Raw genomic sequence first — 14,305 nt, 5'->3', positions numbered from 1 at the left:
GGAGGACCCAGGCCCAATCAGTCTAAGCACACCAGCTCCTTGTGGCAGGTAGAGCTGTAGGTGCCAAGCCCGCCCCATCTCCACTGAGGAAGCTAAAAGATCCTAGGGATGGAGAGGAAAGCTTGGGCTGGGCTGTGTGGGTAGAGTAGGCTGCACAACCTCTCTAATCTCTTCCCCATCTGTGCAGTGGGCCAGCAAATCCCCCACTGGAAAGGGGTTGACACAAATATAAGAATGATTCCTTTTCAAGGTCTTATTCGTATTTCCCCTCTGTGGCCTGACCCCCTGAGCCTCATTTCTTTCCAAGTTGAGTTGCATATGTATGATCAGTGGCTCCACTCAAGTCTGAGCGTGCCGAGTCCAAGGGAGTACATCCTCGGCTCACAGCAAGGTGAGGCTGGCTGTGTCTGTGGAATAGGCAAGTGACTCAGCGCCCCCCCCTCACTTCTTCCCTCTAGGGATAATTAATTTAAGGTTCTTCATCTGGTACCTGGCACGTATTAAGTGCTGCTGTGTTAGGGCTGTACATTACCAAGGGCCTCGTGACAGAATCAAGTAAGATTATGCATGGTGGGTAGGTTCCTTTCTGCATGGCCACCTTGACCATGGCCATCCCTCCACCTTGCTTAACATTGCTAGCAATGGCACCACCTCTGGAACCTCCACTTAAAGCTTCAGTGACCTTGACTCCAACCACTTTTTTTTTTTAATATTCAGTTTTTGGCGGACACAACATCTTTATTTTAATGTGGTGCAGAGGATCGAATCCAGGGCCTCGCACATGCTAGGAGAGCACTCTACCTCTGAGCCACAACCCCAGCCCCTCCAACCACTGTTTGAGCCCTCATGCCTTCGCATTTCCGTTGTACCAGGCTTAGCATGTGTGATCTGTCCAAGTAATTCATGTGAAACCTCCCCTAACTCCTTGTCTCCCTTTCCATCCATCCTTTCTTAACCCCCCTGGCTCCCTCTGCCAGCCCCAGACCAGCTGCTTATTGTTGGAGGAGGGACACCCCACAGAACCTGCTGGTCTCATTTTAAACTCATGGCCCAAACTTCAGGGGAGGCCTCCCTTTCTAATTGTGTTTCTCTATCTAGAATGAGATGCCCTTCAAAACAACCATTCACACCTCCTCTGTTCTCAACTCCCACACTCCTGCCCACTTTTTCTCACCTCTTGGAGAAAATAGAAGCCAATTGGGCAGGAAGCCTCTCCCTTCCCAGTAGCAAATCAACAGTGTGGGCATCTGGACTCTGTCCTCCCTCCTGTTCCCAGCAAGGACTCCTCCCCTTGGACCCTAGATCTCACCTATCAATGTCCTCCAGAGCTATACCTCTACCCCCAACACCCTTCTGTCCTTGGCCACTGTCATGTGTATAGAAAAACACCCCACTTTTTCTGCCACATAAAACAGGTAAATGATCCCTTAGCGCCCCACCTTCTCCAACTCCTATCTCTCCTTTTTCCTTTAGAGACAAATTTCTCCAGAGTTCTCCAGTCTGTTTCCATTCCTCAACTCTTGTTATGGTTTTGATCTGGAATGTACACCAAAGTCTCATTTGTACAGAGGTGGGGCTTTGAATCGGGAGGGCTCTGACCTCATCAGTGGATTAATCCATCCAGTGGCTGATTAGACTACTGGGATATAGGACCTCATTGGAGGAAGTAGGTCACTGGAGTATGCCCTGAAAGGGTTTATTTTCTCCCAGTCCTTTCCTCTGTGTGTGTCTCTCTCTCTCTCTCTCTCTCTCCTTCCTGGCTGACAGCTTCCCTCTGCCATGATGTTCTTCTTCACCTCATGCCCAGAGCAATGGAGATGGCCAACGGTGAACTGAATCCTCTGAAACTGAGGATTTCAGAAGGAAAAATACATTTTTCCTTTTTTAAAGTTGTTTCTGTTGGGTATTTTGGTGACAGTGACAAAAAGCTGACTAACTGAACCTCTTCAAACCACTCCAATTAGCTTGTCTCCACCCCTTGCTTTTTGGAAACTGCTTTTATAGGCATCCGCAGTGACATTCTGTTACTAAATCCAGGAGGTAGGTCACCTTTTGTTCAGCCTTGCCTGTCACTGGGCACAGGTGGCCGCCCCTCCTCCCACACTGGGCTCCAGGACATCACCTCTACTCTCTGCCTTTTGGGCTGCACCTCCTGTTTCCTTGGCTGACCTCACCCTCCCTGCTCAGTCTCTGAACAGTCCCCCAGGTTTCTTCTTCCTACTGACATTTTCAGACGGTCTCATGACATCAGATCATGTCTATACACTCCTGACTTCAAAATTCATTGCTCCAGCCTTAACCTCACTCCTGTACTCTGGACACGTTTCCAGTTGATGATTGACTTCTCCACATGCATGTTCAGTGGCCATCAGACTTGCTCATGTGACTTGTTCTAGCCAATGAAATGTAAGAATGACATAATCGCTATACTCCCTCTTCCTTTTTTCATAAAAGGGTGACCAGTAATGTTCTACCTAGAAATGACTCCATCAGCCTGGATCCCAGGGAGAAAACAGCAAATATAGCCACAAGTGACCCACAATAGGTATGTTGCAGGAGCAAGAAATGTTTGCCACGTGAAGCAATAGACTTTGGGGGTTTTGTTAACCAGAGCACAACATAGCCTATCCAGACTATTACATGTACTTCTTGAGGTTGTGTGATCCAATAAGCAACAGGGAGACTGCTCCAAATCATATTCATGAAGATGAGCCCAGCATGAATCGTACCATGAGGGAGACGGGTATACCTCAGTGTTAGGGAAATAAACCTTAGCCAGGTACAGTGGTGCCCACCTGTAATCCCAGCAGCTTGGGTGGCCGAAGCAGGAGGATCATGAGTTCAAAGCCAGCCTCAGCAAAAGTGAGGTGCTAAGCAATTCAGTGAGGCCCTGTCTCTAAATAAAATACAAAATGGGGCTGGGGATGTGGCTCAGTGGTGAAGTGCCCCTGAGTTCAAATCCCCAGTTTCCCCCCTCCCCGCAAAAAAAGGAAAATGAACCTTGCTGGAAATAGAGCAGAGCCCCCACATCAGAGGCCAATTCCAAGTCAGTTCCAATTTTACCCTTAAATTGCCCATAATATATAGAACATTGTGGTGTGATGTCTGATGATGATCAACAGAGCATGTTTTTCTCCAGCACTGAAACAAATAGTTTTTCTTTTGTTGAACACCTGATAAAGTAATTGATTTGTTAAGGAAGCCTTCTGTAAGAAAAATCTGTCAACAGCAAACACATCCAGTACGGCAAAATGCTTTTTACCATATCAATTTTCTTCTTCCTCTTAAGACCACAGCTAACCTTTATTTCCCAACATCCCTTGCATGCAGACGTGGCCATGAGACTGAGCTGTAACCAGTGGATGCAAGTGGAGCAATATGTGCTAATGTACCCAGCCTTCCCCAGAAAGCCTGCTCTAGGCAGAGTCTTAAGTAGAAGCACACACACTCTCCTCCCCAGCTCCCCCTCTTTTAAGATCACATTACAGCTGGATTGGCGTAGAGACTTCTGGTGGCACTGTAAATGGTTAGCATCAAAGAGCCCAGGAGCCAGTCAGGGCTGTGGGAGCCAGGAGGGCCGAGGATTCACTGCTCCAGGTTTGGTCCAGTGCTCAGAGGACCCATCTGGCTGAAGGGACAGTTAATTCTGGAAGGATGAGGGGAAAGAGAGGGTTCTGCTGCAGGAGCTGGGAGGACACCTTATCTGGTCTCCTCTTACACCGGAGCAGGTCAGGCAGGGCGAGGCTTGTGCATCCGAACCACAACTCGGTTTTGGGCAGTCCCTATACCTTAAGCACAGATCTGCCCCTGCCCCTGCCCCTGCCCTGAGTAAAGCCCTTCAACACTCATGCCACAAGTGTTTCCAGGAAGAAGTGTGAGAGGATTTGCCACAGCATCATTCACGGTGCCTGGACCTGGTTAAATCGATAATCGCTGGCATTCAATGCAACCATTAAGAAGTCTGCTGTCTTGGGACTGATGTCGGTGATCAATGCTAAGAGGACAGGATCCAGGGCCAAACTGGCCTCTTCTCAGGGCCTCTATTCCCCTCTGGAAAATGAGCACATTAATAGGTTTGTCTACTGCAGAGAACACAGTGGAATTCAGTTAAGATGATTGAGATAATGCACATGAAAAGCACAGTTAGCAGTGACACAGCCCACATACAGAATGAAATTTAAAATATAGACAATAAAGTCCTAATGTCCTACTGAGTTCCTTCAGCCACTCCAGCTGGCTGCTTCTGCCTCATCTCTCCAGCTCCCCAATCACCCCCAGCACTTGGTGTTCTAGCCACATCAATTGAGGTCTATCAATGCCTATCAGTGCCTGGGAGCTCTCTGGTTCCCCTTCCTTTGCAGGCTGTTCCCCGCCCCCCCCCACACACACACCCTTCCCCAGTCCCCACCAGCTTTCTACTTAAGATACCCACCCTCTTCACCAAAACCTAAGGGAGGTGCTGCAGGTCTTCTACTCCTATCCCCATGAGCACCTCCCTGATTATTGCTACCTCCTCCAGCCCTGTCCACCCATGATCTTAAAGAGGGCTGGGAAGCCAATTGTCTCCTGGGCTTAGGAGTTAAAGCCCATATGTATGTATGTATACAAACACGTATATATTGGAGGGGTAGGCAGAATTGAATCTGGGGCTGCTTAACAACAGAGCCACATCCCCAGTCTTTTTTATATTTCATTTAGAGACAGGGTCTTGCTAAGTTGCGTGGGGCCTCCCTAAGTTGCTGAGGCTGGCTTTGAACCTGCAATCCTCCTGCCTCAGCCTCCCAAGCTGCTGGGATTATAGATAGGTACCACTATGCCCAGCTCTGATGAATTTTAGTTCCCCTGGATGTGAAGGCCTTTGGGGCCACCTGCTATGCTATTATGAAGATGAAATGAGTAAGATTTGCCAAGAACCCAGCACAGGGTCTGGCATATGGTAGTTCCGATAGTTTTAAAAAGAAAGCTGGCATTAGAGAGCAGGAGAGCTAATGATAGGAGTAGCTGTTAGGGACAGAGGCCCAGAACAATGCCCAGCATATGGTATATAACAGGTGTCCCAAAAATGTTTAAGATCAAACAGTGATTCTCAACATTGGAAGGAAGAATCGAGTGGAGTTTATTAAAATTGCAGACTTCTGGGCTCATCTCTGGAGACTTAATTTCTTTTTAAATTTATTTCTTAGTTGTAGTTGGACACAATACCTTTATTTCACTTACCTATTTTTTATGTGGTGTTGAGGATCGAACCCAGGGCCCCGCACATGTGAGGCGAGCGCTCTACCTCTGAGCCACAACCCCAGCCCCAAGAGACTGATTGATTCTGAAGGTCCAAGAGGTTGCATTCTGAGAATAACCTATAAGTGGTCTAAGGGCCACATTCTGAGAAACCAACTAATCTTTTCTGGAATATTTATTAAGTAACTATTCATTTCAGATTAAGGTAAATATCCATCTAACCATAGAGAGAGGAACAGGAAGTCTGTGCATTCAGGGAGTTTACACTCTAGTGGGGGTAGAAATATCAATGAGTCAAAGCAGACCATCAGGGACATAAAGGTGGGTTGAGAAGATGTGGCATGAGCGTGGGTGGTCGGAAGGACTTTTCTCTGTCATTCTGGAATGACGGAAAGGAGCCAGCCGCAAACCGGGGGGAAAACATCCAGGTAGATCTTCCTTTTTTCCAATCTCCCCTTAATCCAGGGCCTGATCCAAAAATGTCTAAAAGGAAACCAAGTCCAGAAGAGAGAAGCTGTTGCCTTTATTATCAAGGCTTTCAAGGTCAGGGTAGACCGGACGGAGGAGACTGCCATAGGAAGGATCTAGATGGCCCTTTCCTCCTGGGCACGGTGTCCCAGGCTTCCTGTGGCAGGGGGCAGAGGTCTGACTCACCTGCCTTTTGGGAAACATGGCTCCTGCACCATCTCTCTCAAGTGTCCCTAAAACCTCAGGCCAAGCCAGAAGCCAGGGCTGAGCCAACCTCATGTGTGGCGATGCGTAATCCTTAAACAGGCTGCCTACCACAGGGGCCTCCTGAGCATCCTTTTTGATTTGCAGACCAGGTCTTTGGGGATCACAAGGGTGGGCCTAATCTTCAGGGTTACAGAGATTGTGACAACACCAAAGAGAGGCTGACCCCCATCCCAGCAGGTTGGAGAACACATTAGGAAGACATGAGAATGGGCTTCCTGGGAGGGGGAGGGAAGCCATGTGGCACAATAAGATGACCAATCAGGTGGGAGGTTCCAGGAGTTGTCAGGGTCACTTCTTCTTGGCACGGTCTGCCGCATCCAAGGCAGCCATGTTGCGGGCAGCTGTGATCAGGTGGATGACACTGATGAGGGACTTGAGCAAGGCGATGGGGGCGGTGACCCAGAGACCCATTCGGAAGAGCCCCACAGAGCCAACTGCGGGGAGACAGCAGGGGAAGGGGGTGTGGAGAGAGGGAATGAATATGGGAACAGGAGATTGATGCGCCCAGATGTCTGAGGCCTTTATCTCCCACTGGCAGGGCAGGACCCCTCTCCCACCTGCCTCCCAGCCCGTCCTCTCCTACCTAATGGTCCCTCGGAGAAATTGAACAGGTAAAGGAGGCAGTAGAAGAGCTCATTTCCAGCACACAGGGTGAACAGAGCAGGCTGCACACAAAGAACGCTTTAGTAGCCAGCAGGGTCTCACGCACCCCGCACCCCACAAGGCCCTCTACCACGGAGGGGGCAGTGCATTTCAGCAAATCACTTCTCTTTACAAAACTTCTGGTTCACAGTTTAAAAGTCCAGGCTCAGCCTGACTCCCAACCACGCCCCACTCTATTTCTCTCCCTCTTCTCCCTCCGGCCAGTTACTCCCAATGGGTGCACAGAGGCCTCATCCCCAATGTAGTCAGGAGGATCCACTCAAGCCTTCCCCGCCAATCCTGCTCCTTCATGCCTCAGCCTAGAGGTCCCTCCTTCCCAGAGGGTCTTCACTGTCCCTCCCTATCACTGTGCCCTCTCTTGACCCTGCACCAAAGTTCCTTCACCCAGAAGCTGAGGGGCAAGGAATGCTCACCCTGGAGGTGTAGTAGATCCGAAGCACTGGATTCCCAGACAGGTCAATCATCTTGTGACTCTCACTACCCCGGACCACAGAACTTGGAGAGAAAATAGGAGGAATCCATGAACATTCATTTCCTTTAATGTCTATCTAACCCTCACATCAACCCAATGTGGAAGATGCTATGTAGAGCGGAGGGGCTGAAAACCAGGATCTTTCCCAAAGCTACACAATTACAAATTGTGTGTGGGGGGGGAGGGGGCAATCAAAACTCAAATGCCTGCCTCATTGAAAGCTTCCATGCCCCTTCCTAGTTACTGAGGTTGGCCTCAAATTTGTGATCCCCCCCAGCAGCTGGGGTTATAGGTATGTATCACCGTGCCCAGGTGCCCATTTGGAATCCTACAATAGCAAGCCAAAAGTGCCTTAAGGAATTGCTTAATTCCAACTGTAAATAAGACTGAAACTAATTCAGAGAGAGACACACACACATGGTTTGCCCAGGGTCCTTCAACAGAGCAGAGTTTACAAGGAGACCTCCTGAACAGCCTGAGGCCATCCAGAGACACCCTCCCCACTGTAGTGTTTTCAAGCGGTCAACACCCCAGAACTGAAGCAGACCTGTGGAGGTGCAGCCAGTGACTGGCCACATCCAAGCTCATGCTGAGCTGGAAGAGAAGGGTAGCTCGAGGGTACAGCAGGGCCAAGTTGACCAACAGACACATGGTAGAGCAGCGGTCGGTAAGCATGTCCAACATGGCCCCAAACCGGGTTCCTGAAAAATGGGGACTGTTAGGTAGGAAGGGAGCAGTGAACCCCATGCTAGGTGCTCATATCTGGTATATTACTCTGATGCAGAGTCTAAAAGGGTGGAAAATATCTACTGCCTAGGGAGAAAAACTGCTGCTAGCGGTGGGGTGTGAGACAAGTGTGCAAAGGTCACCCTGGCATGAAATGAGAAATGAGCTGGAAGAAAACAGTGTTGGGGGGGGAGGGGAAGCTATATCTTTAACTCATCAGCCCTAGAACCCAGGCTCCAGGGCAAAACAGGAGTTTAAGGTGGGTCTGGAGAGCAGATTAATTACCCTCCAGAAGCCACACCCTTCTCTCCCCATCCCCCATCTCGAATTGAACTCCCTATTGCAGGTGCCCAGCACACAGTAGGCCCCCAGTAAACACTTGTTGAATGGAAATTTATTCAGGGAGATCTCTAGCAGTACCAGAGCCAAGTCCAGGCTTGCCCTTTATCCAACCCTCATAGCAGGGAATTCTCAAGAGCTAGCTTAAGTCCCTTCTGCTATGAAACCAGGCCGTTCTGTTCTGCTTTCTAGAGAGAAAGGAATGACAGAGCCCTCGGTGAGGTCCTAGGAGACAGGGAAAGGGGACAAGGCTGGCAGGTAGGGGGTGCCTCTCACCTTGATTGAGGGCCCGAGCAGCATGTCCATCAAAAGCGTCCAGAAGTCCGCTGAGCAGATAGAAGGAGGAGGCCGTGAAGGGGCAGCAGGGCATGAAGTAGAAAGCAATGATGGCGAAGACAATCCGGGCATAACCTTGGAAAGGGAAGTGGGTGAACAGCGAGGGATCAGGGAGCCTGTCCCAGGCCCCTCGCCCTCCCGTTCTTCCCGGGGCCGCAGGCAGCACTCACCGATAAGGTTAGGCACGAAAAGGAAAATATTTTCGCTTGGCATCGCGGCGTTCCACTTGCCGCCCCGGACCAGCTCCGGAGGTGCCAACGCTGTCCCAGTCCCACCCGCGCGGCCTCACCCTCCGGCCCGGCACATCGGCCGCCTCTCCTGCGCCCTGGACCCCGCTGCCTGCGCCCGGCCCCAGATGTTAAAGCTCGCAACCGGCGGGATCATGGGCCAACCAGATGTGCTCTGGGCGCAGGGGGCGCGAGCAACCCGCCCTTCCGATGGGCAGAGCCTCGCCTCCGCCCACCCCGTAGGCGCAGCCGACCCAGCAGAGATCCCGGCTGCTCCAGCTGTGCTCGGCTTCCGGAAACCTACTCTTCTGCGCTCGTCCTTGCAAAATTGGAGATCAGAGAAAGGAGGAAGAAGCTTTAAAAAATGGCTGCGGCCCCTTTAAGACCTGCCCGTTTCCTTTTCCTTTTCATCTCTCCGCCCCTTTGCATCGGATCGTACCAAAGCACAGAGGGAGAAGAGGGAGCAAAGAACCATCGGCGCCGAGCCAAAGAAGGAACTGAAGAGGAAAAGGGCAAAAGAAAGGCAGCCTAAATGAATATCTCTTTTTTTCCTTTTTACGAAGGATATGACTTCCTGACGGCAAAGATAAAGGGTTAAGATTCCGCCCTCCTGAGTCTTCGCCTCCCCTGGAAACAAGGCTAGTTGGTACAGTCCACATTCTCCTTCCCCGCCCCCTAACTCCCTGGCCTCATTTGCTCTCGCCGGCTCCAGGAGGAGAGAGGCTAGAGAGGCTTCAGAGCGGCCCAGGACTGGCTTGCTTCTGGCTTCTAGGGACACCCTAGTGGTGGGAGGATCGGGCCCACCCTACGTTATCCTCCCAAACTTAAGCCTCTAGCGCTGGGGTCACCCCCTCCAGTGAGGGACCTGGAGGACGCTGGAGGGGAGGTGGAGGAACGAACTTTGCATGCTAAGAAAATGTCCTCATCTTTGGTTCTAGAATCTCTAATCTCCTAGCAACGGGGCTGTAGAATCTTCACAAACATTAAGGTTTTTTATAGCAACGGGTCTCGGCGCCTCCCGGGCTCCCCCTCTTTCCACTTTCCCCTTCCCATCTCCTCCCCTTCCCCCTTGATCCATAATAGGGGCCCCTTAGACCGCTCCGTCTCCCCCTCCTGCTGAGTACCCCAAGATTTCAACCTATCTGCCAGGTCTGGGGCGGCGAGTAGGCTGCCTTGGCTTGGGAAGGGCCTTGGGAGGAAAGATAGAGGAAGATTCTGTCTGGGCTTGTGGTTTTGTGAGAGTCATCTCCCCCCCCCACAAAAAAAAAAAAAAAAGTTTAGGGCTGAGATTACATATATACCTATACCCTCTCCCACCCAGAGAGAGGAGAAAATTGAGACCATGGGATATTTCTTCCAAGAGCATTGATTAAACCTTGGCTCTGGGAATGGAGGTCAGCTTAGTTCTTGGGAAAGCAGGCTGGCTTCTCAGCCTAACACAGGCTTTGACTGTTCACAGGGGATGGCATCCACTCCTACCAGGAATGACGAAAAAAAGAGCAGCTGGCTGTCTCAAACTGTGTCCTCCTTGAGTGGAGGGCAGGTGAGCATTGGAGGTGGGAGTGTAATGAGGTGAGGAGGCCCCAGGCAGAGGCAGCTGGTCTGAGCTGCAAGCCCTGGGACACTAACCTCCATCCCGAGCCCTGAGCCTCCCTCAGACTGCTCCTCACAGGTCTAGGGCCTTCTAGTCAAATCTCAAGGCTCCACCCTCCAAAACAGACTCTTCAGCCCCAGAGCCTCCAGCTGGGAAGCCCCCAGACCCAGCATTCTGAGGCTGTACAGAAGTTTTCACACTCAGATCTTCTGACTTCCTTTCCCAGAAGGTTTCAATATCTCGTTCTGAGGAATTCCTGACTCGGATCAGCAACGAACTTACAGAGGAGGCCTTGTTTATAGCTGGCTGCCACATGAATCCTGTGCCCACTGAGGAAAAGCAGACAAAAGACCAAGGGACTCAGATATCCAGTCACGGTGACCTCCACCTCAGGACTGCTGTGTCTAGAGGCCCTCCCATATGCCTGGTTCCAGTCCCTGACCCTCTCCTGATCATAGCTGACCTCTCCAGGAATCTGTGCCTGAGTGGCCTGTCTCAGAGCTGGTCCTAGGCACAGTGCCCCATAAACCCTAACCCAGTACCCACTCCTCACTGCTGGCCAGAAATTCCCTTGGCCCCTTCTGCCCTAGCCGTATCTCTTGCTGCCCTTGGGTTGGGCATAGTCATTTCTCTAACTGGGGCCTCTGCTTCCAGTGCTCTTCACCATGACCGGAGGCACAGACACCTGGTGAGTGAGGCTTCATGGAGGTGTCCTTTGTCCTGGGAAAAAGATAAGGAACCTATAGGGGAGAGAGCAAGGGTTTGGCAAACATTCCAGCGGGGTAGAGGGATTTTAGAACCATGCAGTTCTATTTTATTCTGCTCTGATCCTCAAATTCAGAGTTCTCATTCAACCTTCTCCTTTCTCTTCTGCCATCTCCAGCTCTGACAGAGACCATATCCACACCAAGGCACACCGGCTATCCCTTCGTGATAAGGTATCTATGAGACTTTTCAGTATTAACAAAACATTTAGAGTTTGCACTATGTGCCAGTACTTGCTTTAGGAACTCGGGACACAGAAATATATAATAGAGTCTCAGCCTTTGAATTATTCACAGTTTAATGTGAGGACAGACAATTAAATGGCTAATTACAATATAGTATGAACACAATGAGAAGTGGAAACAATGAGAAGAATACTTCTATCCCAACTTAAATTAGGACAGGAAGGAAAGGAATCATGGAGCTTCCTGGAGACACCTAATGAATTTTCCAGGAGAACACTGGACATGGTAGTGTAATGCTTGTAATCCTAGTGGCTTGGGAGGCTAAGGCAGGAGGATTGCAAGTTCAAAGCCAGCTTCAACTTAGTGAGGCCCTAAGCAACTTAGGAAGACCCTGTCTCAAAATAAAAATTAAAAAGGGCTGGGGGTCTGGCTCAGTGAACCCCCTGGGTTCAATCCCTGGTACACACACACACAAAAAAAAAAAAAAATGCAAGAAAACAAGGGCTGGTGGGAGTACTCTAAGTAGTAGAGATTCCATGAGTAAGGGCAGAGAGATGTTTTAGAAGGGTGAGTGTAAGCAGATGCATGTGCACTGAGGGTGGAGGATAGGGCCTGAAGCAGCTTAACCCCTGGAATATGCAGGCAAGGTAGACAGGGACTAACCAAGAGACCTGTGTGTGCCTTGTTAAGATCATAGGCATTTTTCTATAGGTAAGAAACCATTGAAGAGTTGGAGTAAGAAGTGGGAATTTTATATCAGTCACTTTGATAGTTACTGGAAAGGGGGAAAGACCGAAGGCAGGGAGGCCAGTTAGGAATTACTGCAAAGAAACCAAACTAGAGATGATGGTCCTAACCTGGACAGTAATGGTAGAGATGGGAGGAGGAGCCCTGATTAGAAATGGTAGAGGGAAAAAGGGAATCAGACGACTGCCAAGTTTCTGACTTGGGCAACCTGAGTCTGATCATGTCATGTTTCCTCTTGGAACTCTACGGTAGCTTCCAATTTTTGTAAAAGCCAGTGTCCTTCAGTGCTCACATGGCCCAGCATGAGCACTCCACAACTATTGTCTCTGTGATTTCATTGTCTGTAACTTCTCCACTTATTTCCCTGTCTCTGCACCTGGGCCTTCTCATTCTTTCTGGAACATGGCAAGCATGTTTCCGACTTTAGGCAGGAAATGTTTTTATTACTTTATTTAAGTGTGTTTATCATGCTCATGGGGGACTCCAGGTGGAAATATTCTATAGACAGACAGCTGGAAATATGGATTCTACACTCAAAGGATAGATCTAGGCTAGTGATTGAGAGTTGACCCTGAGGTCATGAGGAGGGAGCTGGCAGTTGAAGGGAGAGTATGTGGTGGCCCTGTGAGGCTTTGGGTAGAGTAAGAAAGGAAAAGGTACTAAGGGTGGAGCCCTGGAGAACTCCCTGTAATGGATTGGCAGAAGAAGAAAGGATTCAGGGAGAAGAAACTGAAGCCAACAGATGTTTATTGAGTATGATGTGCCAGGTTCATCAAGCCATGGGGACAAGTCATTTTTCTGACATGGGCCACTACTTCAAGTATTAATCACCAAACTTGAGGCAAAATACAGCCGAGAATAAGCCACTTCTCTTGTCCTTAAGGAGCTGATTTTTTTAGTGCCTTTGGGACATTAGATCTCTCCTAACGGGGCTGATATTAGAAATAGTTTGACTAATCAGAAAAGCCCCGGCCTTAATAATTTATCTGCTAACTAATGTAAGTTGCTTTCCTTCTTCCGCCATCCCAAGATGCTCTGTGAGGACCTGCCAGTCCGTACAGTGGTTTCCCCTCCTTCCCAGATGACATTTGATTAAGGATTTCATCCTGAGCAAACATCTTTCCCTCATCCACCTGCCAGCCCCCCATGATTTCAGGAGACTTTTTCTTGCTTACCTTCAAAGAAGAACCTGGAAGCCTTTGAATTGTTGGCATTGCGGCTAATCAAAAATGTTAGGAGAGGGAATGGGTGAGTAGATGGGGAGGTAGGTAAATGGTGGATGGGTAAATGGATATATTCATTGAACATATATTAAGCACTTACTGTGTTCTAGTACTTCTCTAGAGGGTGAAGTATAGCAGTGAACAAAACAGAATCCCTACTGGTAAGGAGTTTAAAAGGGGCAGAGTGAGTAGATGAAAGAGAGGTGAGTGGGTGGCTGGATAGATGGGGGTAGATGGATGAGTGAGTGGAAAGGCAGATGGGGAATGATGGATAGATATGCAGATGGATGGGTGGAAGGAAAATGTGGGTGGGTGGGGAGATGGAGAGATGGATAGGAAATGGTGGATGCATAAATGGGTGGGTGGTGCATGGGTTTGATGGATGGGTAAAGGATGGAAAGATGGTAAGACATAAGCTTTGGGTCTAAAGAGTCAAAAGCTGTCTTCCAGAGAGTTCTCCCCACAGTTTGACATTCTATTAGCCCAACCCTTTTTGGTGCTGTTCTTGGTCTCTCATGCCCTCCCCCATTTTTCCCTCTAGAACATGCCTCAAAACTCCTCTTTCAGAACTTGTTAAATACTTCATTTGGGTGGGGGGATTCCTGGTCATGAGCAGTGCCACCCTGGAAGCCAAGGAAATGTTCTGGATGCATCGCACAGATCTCCATCTTCAGCCAACAAAGATACCACCAGGAAGAAAAGGCTTTAATAAAGTCATGGGGTTCTTCCCCTTCCCCCCAATTCAGGAAGTGCTCTGGTGTTGCTTCTCTGGGGTGGAGGTCCAGATATGGTTGCTGGATATAAGCATGCAATTGGGATGGTTTTCATTTAGACGCTTCTCTGTCAGCCAGGTGGCAGAATTGATGTCATGGATGCCCACCCATCCTTACAGCTAGAATCTTACAGTCTAGGGCTATGACATCTGGGAGGGTCCCCTCTTGCTTCCAAGGAGCAGCCTCAGCAACCTTTGGTGCTGAGGATCCTGATCCATGACCTTTCACTTGGACCCTGGGGCCTCACACCTACAGGAACATATCACACACATTACTAGCCAGAAA

The 14,305-nt window shown here is 49.6% G+C and overlaps 2 protein-coding genes across 4 annotated transcripts; one reads left to right on the top strand and one right to left on the bottom strand.

Moving 5' to 3' along the window:
* Window positions 1-5,734: 5,734 nt before the first annotated feature.
* Window positions 5,735-9,160, bottom strand: Cdipt (CDP-diacylglycerol--inositol 3-phosphatidyltransferase). The gene is made up of 6 exons (XM_026380926.2): window positions 8,677-9,160; window positions 8,447-8,581; window positions 7,653-7,806; window positions 7,047-7,128; window positions 6,554-6,635; window positions 5,735-6,404 (listed from the first exon to the last, which is right to left on the bottom strand). The coding sequence occupies exons 1-6, from the start codon at window positions 8,717-8,719 to the stop codon at window positions 6,259-6,261; spliced, it is 642 nt and encodes a 213-aa protein (XP_026236711.1). The 5' UTR covers window positions 8,720-9,160; the 3' UTR covers window positions 5,735-6,258.
* A 287-nt stretch (window positions 9,161-9,447) lies between these two features.
* LOC113176470 (putative protein T-ENOL) lies at window positions 9,448-13,942 on the top strand. 3 transcript variants are annotated; one of them, XR_003300068.2, is made up of 7 exons: window positions 9,448-9,721; window positions 10,193-10,276; window positions 10,554-10,704; window positions 10,982-11,015; window positions 11,211-11,265; window positions 13,055-13,272; window positions 13,789-13,942. XR_003300068.2 is itself a non-coding variant. In XM_026380957.2 (6 exons), the coding sequence occupies exons 2-6, from the start codon at window positions 10,196-10,198 to the stop codon at window positions 13,118-13,120; spliced, it is 387 nt and encodes a 128-aa protein (XP_026236742.1). In that variant the 5' UTR covers window positions 9,448-9,721; window positions 10,193-10,195; the 3' UTR covers window positions 13,121-13,942. The 3 variants fall into 3 exon arrangements, 1 of the variants encoding a protein (XP_026236742.1); XR_003300069.2 differs by having other exon boundaries at window positions 13,358-13,942; XM_026380957.2 differs by having other exon boundaries at window positions 13,055-13,942.
* The last annotated feature ends 363 nt before the right edge of the window (window positions 13,943-14,305 follow it).

Source organism: Urocitellus parryii, chromosome 9, assembly GCF_045843805.1.
Source record: "Urocitellus parryii isolate mUroPar1 chromosome 9, mUroPar1.hap1, whole genome shotgun sequence".
NCBI classification, from domain to species: Eukaryota; Metazoa; Chordata; class Mammalia; order Rodentia; family Sciuridae; genus Urocitellus; species Urocitellus parryii.
This window is presented reverse-complemented; position numbering and strand designations above follow the sequence as displayed.